This window comes from Stegodyphus dumicola, chromosome 9, assembly GCF_044657685.1.
Source record: "Stegodyphus dumicola isolate Sdum_Otavi_A_Nest chromosome 9, ASM4465768v1".
NCBI classification, from domain to species: domain Eukaryota; kingdom Metazoa; phylum Arthropoda; class Arachnida; order Araneae; family Eresidae; genus Stegodyphus; species Stegodyphus dumicola.
Window position 1 is genome coordinate 157,686,901 of NC_140776.1, and position 19,322 is coordinate 157,706,222.

Here is a 19,322-nt window from a genome sequence, read left to right on the forward strand (position 1 = left end):
TTTGATAAGTGAATTTTGCTTACCTTTCTTGATGAATATCCACAGGAACGCTTGGAATTTCTTTTCATTTTTATCACACAGAAGCTTTATTTACAGCTATATACAATAATTGTATGCTTACATTCGAACATTCATCATGTTTTTCTGGTTGCCACTACATCTATTTCAAAAATCCGCAATGCGGTAAGAAAAATATAACAAGATAAAAGTAAACAATGCTGCGCCCTCTTGTGGCCAGCTACATAAACTGTAACATCATGTATATGGAAGACTTCATTTTATTCTTCATTTTGCAATAAAACTTTTAAGAGCAAGTGCGGGCTCTCTGTAAGTGCTGATTACATAATACTTTGTCCAGACTATTCAACACTCTTAACTATACACTGATAGTGGAAGCAATTTCGCAGATTATGTATCTGCTTCCTGAGCTGGAGTCCGAATGAATGGTAATCTCGTGTTCACGACCTTTCACGGCGGACGTGGTGAGAGCAGACACTCCGAGACTCATCGTGGTTAGAGCGGACAAATTTTTTCCCCAACTTGGAACAGATAAAGGGTGCAGATAAATAAGTAAATAAATACTTTTAAAAATCACAAAATTTAAAACAATATTTTAAACAGCAAATCACTTTAACGTTGGACAACTTTTCTTTTTTTTTTCTATCAAAGATTTCTGTTTTTGCACTCGATTATGGAATTACAAGGATAAGTACATTTTTGCCAATGAAATTGAATTATTTATATTGTTAAGATATAGTGTGAATGCATTTTAAACATAGGGAAATGTAATAAAAATAAAAACTTTTATAGAAATATTTAAAAATTAATAGTAAGTAACAGTATAATGAAGGATATGAACGAATTTCAGGAATTTTGTGGAAAACTGTATTTTAGAGTCAAATATGTATTAGAACAGGTGCAATTGCCATAAAATTAATTAGCTTCATTAATGAAGTAAAAATAAATACTAGAAATAAAATATACAAAACAGATACAAGTAAATAGAACAAAAATAAATACAAGTAAATAAATACTAACTAACCTTTATTATAAAGGCATAAATATCATTTACCATTGAATTTAGTTCAACCTAGTTACAAAACTTAGACTTTTTCTAAATTGTTCGATGTTTGGAATTCTTTTAGGATGTTTTCAATTCTTTCATCCAATTTTACATATGCTTTTTTTTTTCCTTTGTATTCCAGGGTCACCTAATTCTCTGGATTTCAAACTAAAAGACACTTTTTGTGTTTCTTTTAGTATTTTAACTAAGAAGTCGACATTAGGCTGGTTTCTGCCAGTGATTGCATTTAATTTGGAATTCTACCCTTCAACAGAATTATTTGTCCTATGATGCTGTCCATATACATTACATACTTTTAAGGGCATATTTGGATTGTCCATACACTGCTCGACAAAATAATGAATGAATGTGGTAAGTTTGTCAATGCTAAAAAGTTTTTCCCATACAATGCTCCAATCACCATGTGTTCCATTGAAAAGTAAGCTAATGCAGAAATCATCCTACAGACATTTCTTTTATCTTCGTTCTCTTCATATTCCTTTACTAGACCCATTTTTTGTACCTTACGCCACAAACGTTGATTAAAATAAGAGTTACAACTGGAAATAGTTGAACTGGGAAATTCTAACATACAACTATTGATGGCTGGGGCTTCAAAATCCAATTTTCTAATGCCCAGCTTCTACTTAGGGCACCAGGGTTTCACTTCCTGAAACATAGCAATGTAATTTGACTGTCTCTTATCAGGCAGAAATGCAAAAAAGCACCGAATAAACATTGGTCTCAGTTGTTGTACTCCTTAAGTCGACGTGTATATATTTGAGCAAACTGTTTCGACAACTTTTAAATGTTCCATCTAAGAAAAAGGTCTTTCCATTTTCCAAAAGGTTGCAAGATTCCAAACCTTGGATGTTACTGTAATGTGTCTGGAACATTGAGAACTGCTCAGCGAATAATCGCTTTAGTTCAAAATGATAGAAGCGTAAACTTACAAAAGGTTGAATACCCTTTATTATTCCAAATAAAGTTTAACAGATGACTCCTTTCTTGGAGTTTACAATAAAGCCTCTGCTCAGGCTTGAACTCAGGAAACTAAGAAAAAAAAACTAATCTTAACTAAAAAGATACAGCCGAAGCTATCAAAATTCTAACAGAGTTGGCCCCTTAACGCTAACTAACGGCGAAGCTATCAAGGGCCTAAAGTATGGCCGAGCATAATAATAGCTCGTGAGAGAGTATTGCCAAAAGCCTAACGTGCACTGATTAGAATCTCTGGCTCTCTAATGAAGTCAGAACTTCACAGTTAAATGCTCCTTCTCATTTGCATTCAACCGCGATTCTGAAAATACGTTCTGGCCGGAAGTTGTAAGCTGAAATTAAGGAAATACAGGAAAGTAACTTTAACTCAAAATTAACTGTTAGATAAATTAATCTTACAAGGTACCGAGATTCCTCTCCTCCAAATACTAAAATCCTGTTATCTTGGTCATTTTGAAAATCTGTTGTAGGCATTTTGGGTAGCTTCAAAGCCTTTCTCCTCTCCTTGCATACAACAGTCTTGGCATTGGAGTATATCGGTATTTTAGTAACGAAATCATAACCTTTTTGACATAATTCTGAAAGTTCTTGAAATATCTGGGGAATGGGAATTGATGTTTCTTCTTGGACTCTTTTACTTCAAGTCTATAACTTCCTTTTAATTTCGATCTCAGCAACAATGGGCATGCAGGAAAGTTTAACTTTCTTCAGTACTTCATATTGAAAATTTGTCTTTACATTTCTTTCCTTTACAACGATGTGTCTTTTCTTTTACACGTGCCCAACTCATTCCTAATTAATTTTTTTCGGTGTAAACGACGTGAGTAATCATCTACAACTAAACATAGCAATGTAACATAATACTTTTCCTCTTTTTGTAAAGAACAATTTTGTTAAAATGGCCATGGATTCCATCACAGATTTTTCCGACGATATAAAACGACATACATACTTCATAAGTATCAAACATCTACTGAGAAAGGACTTTTCTCTTAAAAGTATCAGCTTATCTCTACAGCAGGTGCAAAGCTCGAAACTACACAATAGATGACATGTGACTGATTAGGGGTAAACACAATAGGTGCAAGAATGTCCGCTCTGCCCACCCAGCTACCCTCACATGTCAGCTGCAGCAACTGTCCGCTCTGACCACGTAACCTTTCACGGCTGCCGCAGTTCTTAGGTTGGATGTCCAGATGTAAGGGATATTCAACACAATCTGGTGGAAATTTTGATGGCTTCTAATTTTAAGGTCACTTTTATGAAATTGAGAGATACAGGAAATGAATTGCAAAACATAAAAAATATTTATATATTCTCTCAATATATATACCTCAATGGTATCAGATCATCGCTAATTCAGTATTTTATTAAGCATTATACTGTACACTGAATTGGACCATGCTGAAATTATTTAAAAATCTTTATATGGAAGTGCCTTTACAAATAAGAGTAGCTACTGAAATTTCCATATGATTGTACTATAGAGTTTGCCGGGCTGATGAATGACAGGGTTGCCACTCCAAACAGGAGAATGAAATTCCCTGACTTTTCCAGGTGTATTTTAAGAAAATTCCAGTCTATCCACATAGTGCACATTGGTTGTGCTAATATGTAAATTAATTATGGTACCACTTGTAAACACAAGAATTTGCCAATTACATATGACATATATATATATAAAATCGCCAAAGCATTACTATTTTAACTATAATAGGAGTTGTTTTCTCCACTGAAGATTGAGATTAAAAATCTGCCCAGTCTGGATTACAAAATGCGTTTTGCAGATAAATGAAGGAAAACTATTTAATGATATTTTAAAATAAATTCAGGAATTTTATAGTTATTTAGCAACATACATAAGCAAAAAATATTTGCATTGATTTCGTGATGGTATATCATCATACTGTTAGAATTATTTTCAGGATTACGGCAGAGAAAAATTCCTGAAATTTGAAAGCATTACTTACTACTAATAAAAAAATTTAGAGGGAAGAAGTAACATTAAATGATACGAATAGCATTAAAATAAATTACTTAAAAATTGAATTACAATAATCAACAATAATCAACAATTTTTTAAATATAGTTATATTTAAATGGGTAGTCTAGATGACTGATTGCTATTTTTTTATTTTACTTTAAAATGACAAATAAGGCATTTATTAAAAAGAAAAAGGTTTAAGAGATTTGGCGGTGATATCCTAGTATACGCAACGGCCTTGACACAATTTTGAAAATTGTTGGAAACATCAAAATGATCCATTTACAACTCATCATAATGTTGCCAAATCCCGTGTATATCGTAGACATATGTTAGAATAAAATACATGAAGGCTATTCTAACCTCCATTCGTATCATATACTAGGATTAATTCAATTTTGTTTTTAATATGAGAATGGGAAGGTATTTTCTTTAGTTGCACATGCGCATGAGAGTTACTTGATTCTCGAGGTTACTGAAAACTAAAGTTCCTGGAAACTTGCTTTGCCTTTCTAAAAGACAATATGATTGGAGCTGCAAAAATTGGCTCTATGACAGCTGCCCAAATGACGCTTAACGTGATACATAATTCGCCAAGAAAGTGATCACTTCCAACGTCAGCACAAAACTCGCTTTTGGGGGGGGGGGCAGAGGGAGATCGCCGTATGAAATTCCCTGATTTGTCCAGATTTTGACTAAAGTATTTAAATTCTCAGACTTTTTCTGGTCTACCAGGTAGCATAGCAACTCTAGAATGAGAAGATTATACTTCTTAAATAACCAAATTTTATGGAACAAATGTGAAAAATTTCATGCTTAGGAGTACAGGATAAAATTGGTTTGAAGGTCGTATCTTGTTTACAACAGCTCTGCTTCATTGCTGGCAGGTGTGAAATGTCAAATTTGTGCAGTTCCCTGTTACCTTTTTTTAAAAAAACAAAAACAGACTGCTGTATACATGGAAAAAAACAATAGCAGAAAAAAATTACCAAAAAATTACAATAGTGTTATGAGATGTTTCTTGCTTTTAAAATTTTGCTGATTGATTACTGCTTCATAGAATTCTTAGTATGCCACCATTTTGAAAGTGCTTAGCTACACAAAAAATTAGTAGCCAATGAGTTTGCTAATGTTCTCGAAAGTAGCCAACGAAAAAACTACTTTTCAGTAGGGGTGTGGATAATAATCAGAAAGTACCTTTTTTAACTGATGCATGACATCAAGTTATACTCTGGATCATAATATGGGTAGTTACATTACATATTACTTGGCATTACGTTAAGCACACCTTTCCAAACAGCTGTGTCTTTGAACAAAATGAAGAATTTTTCATAAAATGTATTACATAAATTAACTTAATGACTCAGGTTCTGTATTGACCTACTGAGTAGTATCAGGCTTACTAGAATGCAAACTGGGAGGGGGGAACCTCAAACTGGGGGATGGATATGTTAGCATTCCAGAGTTATCTCACTTTTATCTATATCTAGTAACTGGAAAAGACAGTATCCAGATTTTTAGGCAGTCTTCTCATTATTTTTATCAATTACTTTTGCAATATCTGATTTTGTATTACCTTTATTTAAGAATCATAGCCAGTTTGTTGATCAATATTATGTTGCCTGGCATAAAAGCCCTTTCAAATTAACTGATAATAGTAGATCTACATTAATGGTTGTATTATTTTTAACGATTCAAAATAAACCATACCTTCCATATTTTGCCATAGGCAGAACAAAAATGTCCCGTCTTCATTTATCTGTAAGAATAAGATCAATCTTTTTTAATAACACTAGCATAAAGAAAACTTCTTTCACCTGCAGTCACAAAATATTTTATGAAAGGCTCTACCACTTAATCTTTTGTGAACAAAGAAGTCTTAAACTAATGCTTGTTGAAAATTTTCACACGTAAATTCATGTGGAACTCAAATACATGTATGAGAAAGACCTCCTATTTATTATTATGTACTACACAGAGTAAAGACTTTTTGCTACTTGTTTACTGATAATGACTCTCAGCATCTTCAAGACTGTATAGATACCATTAAAATAGAAATACGTATATGCACATAACTATAATTTGATCTAAGAATTCCCATGAAATACTGTACATGGTATTAGCATAATAAAACTAGTACTTGTAAAAATACTTTATTCATAAATATATGCACAAGGGTGAACAAATAAAATTACGTAAATATAGCTGAAAAGTATAAGTATCATAAAAATTTAGTGCTTAAATTTATTAGCACATTTACAGGCTCCATCTCTATATCTTTCAGAGACCTAAGGGATTGTTTTGTAGGGGACCACCAAATTTTGCAACGTAATTTGCAAGAGACCTCATATGTTCAAAGTTCTTCAGTTTTGATCCTGATTTCAACACTCCTAAATTCTGATGAACTCTTTCAGATGCCTACAATTAAAGGATAAAAATTACATTACTCATTGAAATCAATACTTAATAGCTACATTAGTAAAGGTTAGAAACTGTCTTCTGATATGCAGACTAATCATTAACTAATTAAAATTCCTCAAGATCTAAGCAACTTTACAAAAGTTCTATGCCCTTTTTTTTAAACAAGGTATGAGTTTTCTAACACAGAACACCATTTGTACTTTGTAAAAGGGAAAATTAATGCTCAGAAATCTCATTTGCAAAGAACGTGAAGTTTGATGTACTTTCATAATCTTCATTTAGTTCAATTTATTTAGCTTGTCATTTAGCTTGATCAGTTCTATAGACATATGGGGAAAGAGCTAAAGAAAAGGTGCTCATATTAATTCTACAAAAAGAGGACACATGCCTTTTATTGGACTCACGTAAAACAAAGTGAGGTCCAATAAAAGGCAGGTGGTTGGTAGCTCAAGGTCAATGCTATTACAGTCTAATGGGATTTAAACCTTTGCTGCACAGAAATATGAAATTTTTAAGTCCACTCTTTTGGAACATGTGTGAATACTTGCCACTAGCAAGATCATCAAATTATAAGAACAATACTTATTTATACATTCAATATTAATTGTCAGTTGACACTATGTATTGCTAATAGAGCTTCTATTATGTTTATAATAAATTTGTTTTAGTTCTTCATGCAGTCAGTAATATGCAAGCCAACCAAAACGTAAATCTAGTCAACTACCAATCCTTGCATGGAGTTATCCCATCAGCATAGTGCTAGGCTATCAACCTGTGTCACTGACAAGAAATTTGAGAAAAAACACTGAAATCACGTGCCTCATAATGCCATTATGAGCGATGGCACGTGATTGGGAAAATGGAAACAAGACATACATTGTCACAGGCCTGTAAAGACCTAAAGTGCCCAAAAAGCATCATGTCAAAAACCTGGAAATAGTTTGAAGATACACGTGAAGTATGCAGACAGGACCATTATTTAGCAATGAGTGCTAAAAGAAATAGATAACTGATGTCAGTTCTGACTGCAAAGGAGTTTGCACTGTAATAGGAACTCGAATATACGGATACACTGTGAGTGACAGGCTGCATAGAAGAAGGCTGAAAGCAAGGAAATAATGATTTGTGTTGCACTAACTCAGGCTATGAAATGTATCTGATTGCCATGATGCAGAGATTGTGATTGGAGTGCAACAGACTGGGGTCGAATGCCCTTTCCGGTGAGTGTCTTCAGAGTGATTCCACTTAATTACAATCTTGAGGGAGCAAAACACATGCAGTAAGCCAAAACACATTCGCGAAAGGTGTTGGAATCACAGATGAGTGGGTGTCATTCTAAACAGTCAACACTGACCCACACATTTTTAACAATGAAATAATAAATGCTAAAATATAGACAGATAATGTTCTTGATCCTCATGTAAGTTGTTTAAAGGTGGAACCAGTAATACCTTCTTCCTAATCGATAATAACGCTTGTCCCCATTGTGCTTCAATAGAGATTGATTAGCTCTTGAGGGCATGCGAGATGCACTAGGATATCAACTTGTATCACTGCAATCCTCATCTAGCACTCTCCAGGAGCTTAAAGGCACTATTCATCACAAATACATTTTGTTACCTCAGGAACTCCAGGACAATCTAATACATGGCATGGGAAAATTACTGCAAGGTTTGCATTTCAGTCAGGAGTGACCACACACTTTATATTAACTTTTTCTACATATCTTTAAAAAGTTGTAACACCAATGTTTCCCTATCACATTTTATATCATACTCCTTATCACAAATTCTTATTTATTTTTTCAGAAATAAGCAATTCTGCATTTTGAAGTTATGTCAGGCACCACAAAATACAGATCTTGTGCAAGTACCGTATACTTATTTAGAAGTCAAACAACAAAAATCAGTGTTATATTTTCAAAATTTTGAGAATATAATGCTGATTTTTGTTGTTTGACTTCTGAATTAGTATTTATTCAGCATGTTATTGTGTCTTAATTACCATATACTTAACAGAAAATTATTCAAGTTACATGAGGGTTTTTTTTTTTTTTTTTTTTTTTTTTTTTTTGTTCCTTTAATTTGTTCAACAACTGTATATCACTTACTACTTTCCAGCACATGGCCTTCCAACACTTATGTTCTAAGTTAAACAAGCTCTTTCTTACATGTAAAGGAGAGCACAGTGGATAGCAAACAATGTTCTAAGAGTATCTAGGTCTAGTAATCAGTGTGCAGGTACAATTTACACAAAAGTTTTGCACATTTTTGTGATATTTGCCATAGATTTTTCATTTACTAGAAGTTTATACTGATTAATCTAAAATATTCAATAATAAAGTTGCCTGCATTCCCGTTAAGTTGCATGTACCACAGTTTGAGAAATATTAATCAATACATATAAAAACTCATAAAAACATGGTTCCATGAAGTCTTCTTGAGGATTTAGTGTTTAACTTTCACATACCATCCCCCTGAATTATAAGTTCCATATTGGAATAGCCTTATCAAAGGTCATAGTGCCACCACTGGTATCTAACATTGACAGAATGCACATTGTTTCTTGATTGACTGCTGGAATATAATTAATAATTAAACAGAGAGAAATCTATAAGATCATGTTTAATTTTTTGACACAATCTTGTCGGAATAAAATTTTACTCAAAGCTCAGTTATTTTTATTGGCATGTCTACAGATAATTTAGGAAGGCAGTATCTAACTATGACAAAAATATAGTCACAAAGGAAACTTGCTAAAGTAAGTCTGCATATTTATATAAGAACAGTATGAAAACATTTTTTAAATCTGCCTTTACTTTTATTAAAAAAAATAAAATTGAAAGTACTCACTTCACTGCATATAATATTTGTCAGCATCTCTTCATAATCAGCAGAGGGAAGGTTTTTGTTCAAGGTATGTGTGGCTCGTGATAATACAGTTGCCATTGCATAAATATCAATGGCAGCATTTGCTAATCTATTCAGAAGGAACTGCTCACCTAATAAAAAAACAAAGATATTTTTAGATGAACAACATTAAAATATTAAAAAACTATGGATACTGTAATTAAATAGGCTATAAAATAAATAGATTCATTAGACTGTGCCTCCAAACAAAAAATTAATTCCAATTTTATGAAGCTTATATCATACTTAGCAATTATCTATTATTCTTTTCAAATTTCTAATTTTTTACTGCACATATAGAAGAATTTTAATGAAAAAATCTTAAGGTAGCTGTTGTACATAAACTAAAAAATCTATATTAAAACATAAAAACATTCTCATTTATATAAAGTGTAGTAAAAAATGAGATTCCATTTCCTCAGAACTATAAAAAATAATCTTTCTATATGATGAAATTTTTGCTTTTGTTATACTAACATTTTTAGCACAACGCAATGAAAGTTGTTCTTTTTACTACACAGAAAAAGACATTATTTTACGACATTGAATTTGAGGAAGACAGAAGTTCTTGAAGGACAGCTTTTTCTTTTCATATAATCAGCACATTTAATACATGCCTCTTTCAAAATACATTTAAACTCCCTTTTTAATTGACTAACCTTTAAAGAATTCTCAATAACGTTTGCAGCCTCTACACAAATTAATCAAGGAACGCTAACCTTCAAGATTACTATTTGTGAAGATTGTTTGTCCATACATTTTGGATTTGAGAAAGTAAAAACTATAAAATTCTAGACATATCTACACCACAAAGTTTACAACATTTCATCCTATTAATACAGTTAAATATTACAAAATTTTGGCTATGTTAAAAGTTATTTAATACACTGATCCAGTACATCCAACTACTCCAAACTATAAACTTCACCATAGAAATTTCAGCATGAACCCTCAAAACAGAAAGATAGGTTTCTTTCTCCTTTCATTTTTCTATGAGCTTTAAATAAAAAACATTGCTTCTAACTTCTCTTTGCCAGCTGTTTTTCATACATTACACATTATCTGTAGAAACACAAGAAACAGTGGCAGTAACACCAGAGGATATTAATAAAAGGTTGCATAGGAAAAATAATAAATGATTTTGAAGATTAAATGTTTCTTTTCTCAATACAAACATTCACATCACTTAATCTGGTTGTCAACATTTACAACTGATTTTCCTAGGCACTTCCAGTAAATAAAAAAAAATTCTTTTTTCACTTTCAGGTATGTGTATGATACAATTAAATCACATTTCACATGCAATTAACACACTTCTAAATTACACAGCCTACTATATTGAAATTCCATCAAATGCAATATATGTAATATTGTTACGAAATGTACAGGTGCGGTGAGATAGCTTCCCCGCAAAGCAGTTTTAGGGTTGCCACATTTGGCGACGAAATTGGCGATATACCATGGACGGTTGGAGAACCTTCTGGAACAAATTCTTACCGGTTTAGCCCAGAATGCTCTCGAACACAGGCCGAAAGCTATATAAACCCTGCTGGTCCACAGTCAGTTAGAGTGTCTCAGAGAGTGTGCATAGTCTAGCGAGCCGTGCGGAGTCGATCGAGTTAACAGCCGGCCAACTAGTGCACCGAAGGAATCTCTTAGTGTATCGCGGTTTGCGCATCGTCGAAAGAGCGTGTTGAGCTCCGGGAGCTGTGTTCATGTGTCATTGGGTGCATCGCGAGTTGCAGCGTGAAGAGTCTCGAGAGTACGTGGAGTTCCGAGAACAACCAAGCAGAGTCGGGAGCTGTACTCTGGAAAGCAGAGTCGGTGCTTTGCAGGAAGCTGTCTCCATCGTGATAGCCTGATAACCTAAAGGCTGTGTTGCTGATCATGTCAGCGTGTTTATAGTAGTTCATCGACGACTATAAAACGTGTTTTGGAGCTGTCCTGACAATATTGTCTAAATAAAATGTATTTCGATACTTCATCACGTGTCGTTGTTATTCACTCCAAATCTACGAACCCCGTACGAACGTGAAGGAAGTAAATAACGTAACAACTGGTGTCAGAAGAATTAGAAATTACATAACAACTGGTGTCAGGAGTGGGGTTAAAAAAAAACACAACAATATTAAACAGGTGTGTACTAATTAACTTAAGAAGATACTCACTGACAATATCCTTCCCATGCTTTATAAGTAATTCTTCCACTGAAAGACCAAAGGCTTCAACACATTTGGAAAGCTGAAAAGAAGTTACAAAATTTAATCATTCAATAATCATCAACAAAACACTAATGAAAGGGTGTAACTGTTACCCAAATTGTGGTTGCTAACACCTGCAATCCAAACTTCCTCTTTCAAATACTGTTAGACATACGAGTAAATATTTATTTTCAACACTTGTGTGTATATAATATACTTGTGTGTGCAAAAATGAAATTAATGAGTAGTTAAATTAGTAACGATAAAAATGATTCACATGTGATAGATTTTAAAGATAAGGATATTACATTTCTTCTTCAAGTTGAACAGCTAAGTTGAGGAAAATAAAAACCAATGTTGTTTGAGTTATACAGGACCATCAAACACCAAAGATCTCTAAAAAAACAGGTAAAAAGTATGTTTGTTTGATTATGAAAAAGCATTTGCAGGATATTTATTTAAGGGAATATATATGTCATAATAAAAGCAAAGGAAATGACGGAGCAATGTAAATGCGTGATTAGACCCATACTGAAGAAGAATTTGATTGCGTAGTATTTAAAGAACTTGGCAGTCGAGGCAGTTTTAATTCCATTTTTATTTCCAATTGGTATTTGTGGCCACCATCACTTGGCACTCTAGTCGTGCCTTTCCACAGAAGATTTACATTTTTGATATTATTGAGATAGAAATCAAGCCAGCGAAATTACATCTTAGCAGAGTAGAGGGCAAAAGCTGAAGTGCATCGTTATGCAAGATGGAGGCACGCGAAGAGAAACGTTTTGGTTTACAAGGACAGTTTCAGTTCCCAATGATTACGTCATCAGAGCTGCGCCAATCATAGAGTGATCTAGAAATGATGCAATGCAAAGAAGTTATTACGATTTTAGAATAGAGAGGAAGAATTAATGTTTGTAGTTTAATCTATAATTTTGATTCATATATTTTTATCTTACATATATATATACACATTTGTTCTGACATAACAGAAAGCATGTTTCAAACTTTTTTTAAACTGGTGACCCAAAACAAATTTTGCAATTTTCAGAAATTCCTTGAGCATTTTTTTTATAGTGAGTAGCATCTGAAACAATAAAAAAATTACAAACAGCTCTCCAAAACTGGCCACATTATACATAGCTGATGTTTCAGAACTGAAAAATGCAGAATTATTTTCTATTTTACAGTTCATTTTACCATTTTCAGAAATACTAAAGCTATCTTCTGCAGTTTCTTAGTGATTATACTGAATATTATAATCTTGGAGATTGAATAAAATTACATTTTTTTTCTACCACCATACAGTTTATGCAAAAGATTAAGGACGAATACTAGTAGGCAACAACTAATATCGGAAGTTCAATTTCTTTGAATGAAAATTATCAGAAAAATGGAATCTCATTTTAAAAGGATTACAGATATGATTGCTGCCTACAGCAGTAACAGCAGAAATGGAATACAGTCAAAAGTCGTTAATTCGGACACCCATAATCCGGACCTCAAGGCTACAAACTTTCTGCGCATGCGTCTCTTTGACGCACGCGCGTATGACCTTTATGGCTGCGAATAGGCGTGTGCGCAAAATATGTTTACGAATGCACGTTTAATGTATAACCGACGGTATAAGAAAAGCTAAAATTATCTCATTCAGTTAACGTTGCAGATTGCGCTGTTTCTTAATCTTCTAATTGGATCCGGCTTATTATTTTTTGCAGACTGTTAGAGCAATTTTATAAAAGTAAGGTTGAACTTTCGATTATGTCAAAAAGAATTTCCGATTCTGGAGCTATCAAAGGATCTACAAAGCAAAAGCATGTTCCGATGTCCATCACACAAAAAGTGGAATTGCTGCAAAAAAATGGATAAAGGCATATACTTTGTTTACCTAAACTTTAACGTTTATCTAAACTTTGTTTATCTTTACGCTGCGGCGCGCAATGAATTGGAAGTTAATCTGTCAGCACTATCCTTATCTTCAGGGCAGTGTTTTTATTTTATTTGGTTTATAATTCTTTACTAAATGTATTATTTCATCTCGATGTACTCCGTCTTTGATATGATTTAAATCAAATTCCTCGTCATTATAATTCGCTTCCGATAGCGAAGAAAGTGACAGAGGTTATTGAAAACGAGAAAATTTCGATTGACAAATTAGTCGGTATTCTCAACACAGCAATTATAGGACTTGAACAGCGGAACTTTGTAACTGAACAAGAAATTATGTCTGTTTATAGAATTAAAGAGAATGTATTATCACATAAAAAGCGAAACAACTTACATTGAAAGAAATGTTATTGTTGAAGTAATAACATTATATTACATTGAAATGAAGTAAACAAATAAATATTTATTTATTTATTTATTTATTTATTTATTTATTTTTTTTTTTTTTGTAAATTTTGATACCTTTAGATCATAATTGTTCTTTATTTCATAAATTACGGTTTCATATTTTTAATTTTATAATTTCTGCATGCCATCTTACCAGTTTTAAACTGATGATCTATAACCCGGAAAAATCGATAATCCGGAATCGCCGAAGTCCCGACGAGTCCGGATTAACGACTTTTGACTGTAATCAACATTTTAAAACTGCAATGTATGAAACTGTGACTATTGAACAAATATTTGCAAAAAAATTGTGAAAGATACTGTTAAAAACCATTTCTGTTCAATATTTATGATTATTAGTGAAAGAGGAGAAAAATAATGCCAGAAAGTAGGGAAACAATAAATAAAGGTTTCTGGGTCTCTAGACCTGTTATGTAAAGAATCTGGTTAATCTTAGTGTCCTATGAGCTTAGTGAGTAAAATCCATGGTAGTTCACCTCCTAGGTTCAATTCCCAGCTGATGAGCAGACTGGCTGTATAAACTTTTGTTTCTTTCTCAAATGTGACGCAAAGCACATCTACTTCTTGAAGAAATTTTTTTTCTGATGGCAGCTCTCATCTTAACCCTTTATTTCCCTAGGGATGTTTAAGCCCCAATTTTAAATTAAAAGCTGTGGGGAGAAAAAAAGCATTTTTCTGAGTTTAATGTGAGGTGTTTCTCATGCATAAAGAAATATAATGAAACAGTTACAAACTCTTTTTCAAAAAATAAAGTAATTTGGGACATAAAAGGTTTTAAACAGACAGCCCTCACTTATTTTTTCATGATTAATTCAAATTCTTTCTATTTTACTAATGTTAATGCTACATGATTGGAAAATATTTTCAAAGGAGTACACAACATAAATTGAAATTAACTGCATATTAATGGGAATCACCAAATGAAGCATTTTGGTTTGCCATCTCTTTCTAAGTAAAAGCTTTATCCTACAGGCAGAAGATAGCAGACGTTAAAACAATGATTGTTATAAAGTTGCTGTTCAGGAAAAATTGCATAAAGGATTGCCACAATCTAAATGCTAAGACAGAACAATAGATGATAAAAGCGACTCAAAGACTTTGCTACATAACTATAAAAATTAGCACAGCCTTTTCAGAATGGATATCCTTGATTCTATTAAAAATTTTAAACTCACAGCGTTTTCTGGCTGCTGTCAAAATTTGTAAACTTTCTATATGTCCTGATTAGGATATCTGATAAGAAAGATCTCAAAACAGTTTTTTTGTTTACATGCTAAAAGTGAAAATTTCTGACAAAAATCTCCATTCGATCCTAGGCATTGGTATGAGTACCAGTGATGAAACTGTCACTTTAGTATTAATCCTTGGCAGACGGCTAATTACTGGCATGGATAATGCTATTAAAGGATAGCATAATACAGCTGCTTATGATGATATGTGCACCAATGGCCCAGTGGTTAAGAGCACTGAATACAGGTATTTTGATGTGGGTTCTAATCCAGCTGAAGATTCTGGAGGCATGGACAGTTTTCATGGTTTCTCCCACGAATAATATGAATACAGGCTAATTAGCCTTAGAAAGACTTACAATGGCTTCTTTCTCTTATGCAAATAATCCTTGAGTGCTTTGCCATCTAAGAATAACATAACATATGCACAAAGATATGTGATAAATTATGTTTTTTTAAAATGTTAAACATTTTTTCATATGATTAAAAGCATAATTTGTTTAGTAAAGCAAGTGTCAATGTTACAATAATTTGCATAATCCAGTCCATTTACATCCTATGAATTTTTATTTCAATAAAGGCTTAACAAAGACCTAAAGTTGATCAAGAATAGGTTAAAATTTTTTACAGTATTGGCTGATCTATTCCTCAAACATTTGAAGTCCTCTACTTCAACATACAGAACAAGTATTTCATACATCAATTTTCATATCCTCTTACAATGTCTGCAGATTGTTTCTTAAAAGACCGGCCAGAACTTCTTTTATTATTTATTTATTTTGAGACTAAGCAACCATAGATATTTACAGGTAAGGTTGCAACCCTTATGCCCTATATTGATTAGGGTTTTGCAGTTAGATCTGCACTATTTGGCCAGCCAAGCTTATGTGAGACTGCTGGCATATTTTCACAAACTTTTGATTTTTTTTTTTTTTTTTTTTTTTTTTTAAGTGCAATGGTGTTTATTCTGAAAGTGAAATAATATAATTCAATGTTTAGCAACCTTCACCAACAGTTTAAACAACACTGGAGATACATTATATACTCTATTGAAAGTAATCATTTCATAGCTTCAACAAAGGTCTAGCTTTCCTTGCAAATGGACTGGACTGTATTCTGTACCTGTACATCTATATATTATAGTATGCAAATTAACTGGAACAAAGCAAATATTTTAATAATTTATGTACATACCTTCTTATACAGTGATAATAATAAAACAAATAGGAAATATGTTCTCCTTTGGCACAAATGACCTCTGAAATGTGCTTCAGCACTGAATCTAATAGGTCTTGTGTATATATTTTTGCTTCTCTATTATGGAACACCACTTTTATAGTGTTCTGAACCCCGTGTTCTTTAGCTGTACAATCCATTTTGCTAAGATGTTCCTTGAAAATTCCTTTCGAATTTTCAATCGGGTTAAAGTCTGGCGAATTTCCAGGCCAATCTAACAAAAAAAAATTGTTTGTTAAAAATGAACCTTCTGATATATTTTGAATTGTGGCATGGAGCAAAAGTCATGTCGAAATGTTCCCACAAAGGTTTTTCTAGAATGGCGCAATTCTATATTCTCAAATTTCTATATACTTTAATGAATTCATCATTCCGTCAACAAGAACTGGATTTTTCAGTGCCAGCCACAGTGAAAAAAAACTCCAAAACGTTTGCTTTTAGGGTATCTTATGGTTTATCGGATATGCTAAGGTCTGGCTGATTCATCCTTGCTTTGACTAACAATGTCAGATGTGTAATCATTAACAAATAAATGAGTTTCATCTCTAAAAATGGCCCTTTCCAAGTCATTTAATGTCCACAACAATCACCTTGCTTCATCTACCATGTGAAAAGTTTGTTTTTTAATAGGCTTTCTCGCCTTCCAACCAATGACAATTCTATTCTGCACAGCTGGAGGATGAATATCAGCATCAATACACAAAAGATATCTTTTAAGGTCTTTGCTAGTTTTTACTGAATTAATAATGGAATTTTGCTGTTGGAATCAATCAGGTTTTAGAGTTGTTTTCATGAAATGAGCCTGCTATAGGATAATTTGATAATTTCATGATAATACTACTATCCCTCCAAGAATAGAATGCATCATAGGCGGTGCAGTGAAAACTCACAAGTGGTTGTGTGAGGAGATTACTGATTTAATGAGGGCTTTAAATTGTGGCTGCCTTTTTAGATTTAGCAAAAGAAAATGTGCCTGTCAGGATTCTGAACATAGGTAACAGACCATGTACTTTCATGAAAGGAGATGAAATTGTTTCATGCTCTCAAGGACAAGTATCATGCGAAGTTCCATCGATCAGAAGCAGCATCCACTTGAATTAAAAATATTTAAGTGAAAGGACGGACTTAAATGCTACACAAATTGAAGCTGCACGTCATTTAATAGACGAATTTAAAGATGTCTTTTCACTCTCGCTTACTAACATTGGTCACATAAATGTGACACATCATAATATCGATACTGAAAACCATTCACTTACCAAGCAACACCCTTGGTGTCTATGATCCACAAAACAAGATATTGGTTGGGAAACACGTGAAGGAGATGCAGGGCAATGATATTATCAAGCCTGTCTCTAGGGCTTAGGCATCCCCTATTGTCTTAGCTTACAGACATCTAAATCACATTACCCTTTGCCTCAAATCGACAACACCTTAGACATGCTAGAAGGGAACAAATTTACATTTACACTGCTCCTTTCTTTCCAGAAAAATTATCCAGTTTCATTTTGTCTGCTTAGAATTTGAGAAATGCTCTATTTTCTAACACTAACCGCAGAAGTAACATTTGTTACAGTCATGGATATATGATTGTTAAGTATGATACTCTTTACTCTCTTTCTAGACATTATATCCATTTTTAGTACACTAAAATGAAAAATGCAAAATGTACTTGAAAATTATGCAAGTGTAACTTCTCACAGAAACAAGCTTAAAAATAGTGCAATAATTCTAATTTATTGTTCAAACTAGTTCTTAGCAGTCAAAAGCAGATATCCCAATGAAAGGCAAGGGAAATTGCTTTGAGGGACTTGCTGGCATCAGCTGGAAAAGTACTTTGTCCCAATTAAAAGTCACTTTGTCCCAATTAATTTGCATATTAACTTTTTTTTTAATCAAGAAGAAACTTGGTAAAAGCAATGAAAAGACCATGAAGTGATCAAAACTGAAGAGAAACAATTTCTTTACAGAGACTCACTGGTCCAGAACCACTACATATTTGAATGATGAACGCTCATCTTTGGCAGCAACAAAGATGGATATTCAGTCCATCCTGGACTCATAAAAGCCATAAATGAAGCCTCACAGAATTCAGAGCTGGACATTCAACAACTGTTCAGTAAGTTCACACAAAATACCAGATGCCAGGCATTCTACAATTATCATCATGTTCACTCACAGCAAAATGGCTTTACTTGGCCTAGAGTGCTTGATGTTATCCCATCAAGTACTTTAGGCCAAGTAAAGCCATCTTTTCTGCAGATCTGACAGCACCATAGATGGCTATTACCATCCATAAAGCAGGCCCTAATAAATGGCATAACATTGTTAATACAACAGTTTCCAGAATGTCACTGATATAGTGTTCAGCCATTAAAACATACTGTTGGATCATTAAAAATAATGAGGTATTAACACTAGGCGTGACACTCCACAAAGATGTATTGTGAGCCGTACCAGCTAAACTTTTTCCAAGCAAAATCTCTGGTCATCTGAGACAAACTAAAATTGTTTTCCACTGTTGTATATGATACAGCTTAAATCCAATACAATCTAAGCTTCACGTCCATGACCAAGCTTTGCTGTTGATGCCTAAAGTATTGATGGAAGACATCACAGACACTGGTCCACGCAATCCAGTTTCTATATCCTTTTTGTAATAGTGCTTCATGACACTAAATATTCAGTTATAATGTGCAAGTTCTTTTTAAATGGCAAAGCTGTGGATGCACATGCAGTAACTTTCACTGCTACATAATCATCCTAACAACTGTCATTTTAGGTCTGCCATAGGCCTCATGATGGTTATGTATCTCCTGCTAGAACAACTGGCTATATCATCATTCAACTATCAACACTATGATCCTTGTCCCAGAAAATGATCCGCACACTCTTTTTAAGACTGTGATGCAACAAATTCACTTACAC

General features: G+C 33.3%; 1 protein-coding gene across 1 annotated transcript in view; it reads right to left on the reverse strand.

Annotated features, from left to right (window-relative positions):
• Positions 1 to 6,183: 6,183 nt before the first annotated feature.
• Positions 6,184 to 19,322, reverse strand: part of LOC118184637 (very long-chain acyl-CoA dehydrogenase, mitochondrial-like) — a 76,308-nt gene continuing 63,169 nt past the window's right edge. Inside the window, exons 12-14 of the mRNA XM_085824268.1 lie at positions 11,545 to 11,617; positions 9,320 to 9,468; positions 6,184 to 6,464 (exon numbers count right to left, since the gene is read on the reverse strand). Coding sequence (XP_085680394.1) covers positions 6,327 to 6,464; positions 9,320 to 9,468; positions 11,545 to 11,617 — 360 coding nt within the window. The 3' untranslated portion in view covers positions 6,184 to 6,326. The remainder of the gene's footprint in view (positions 6,465 to 9,319; positions 9,469 to 11,544; positions 11,618 to 19,322) is intronic.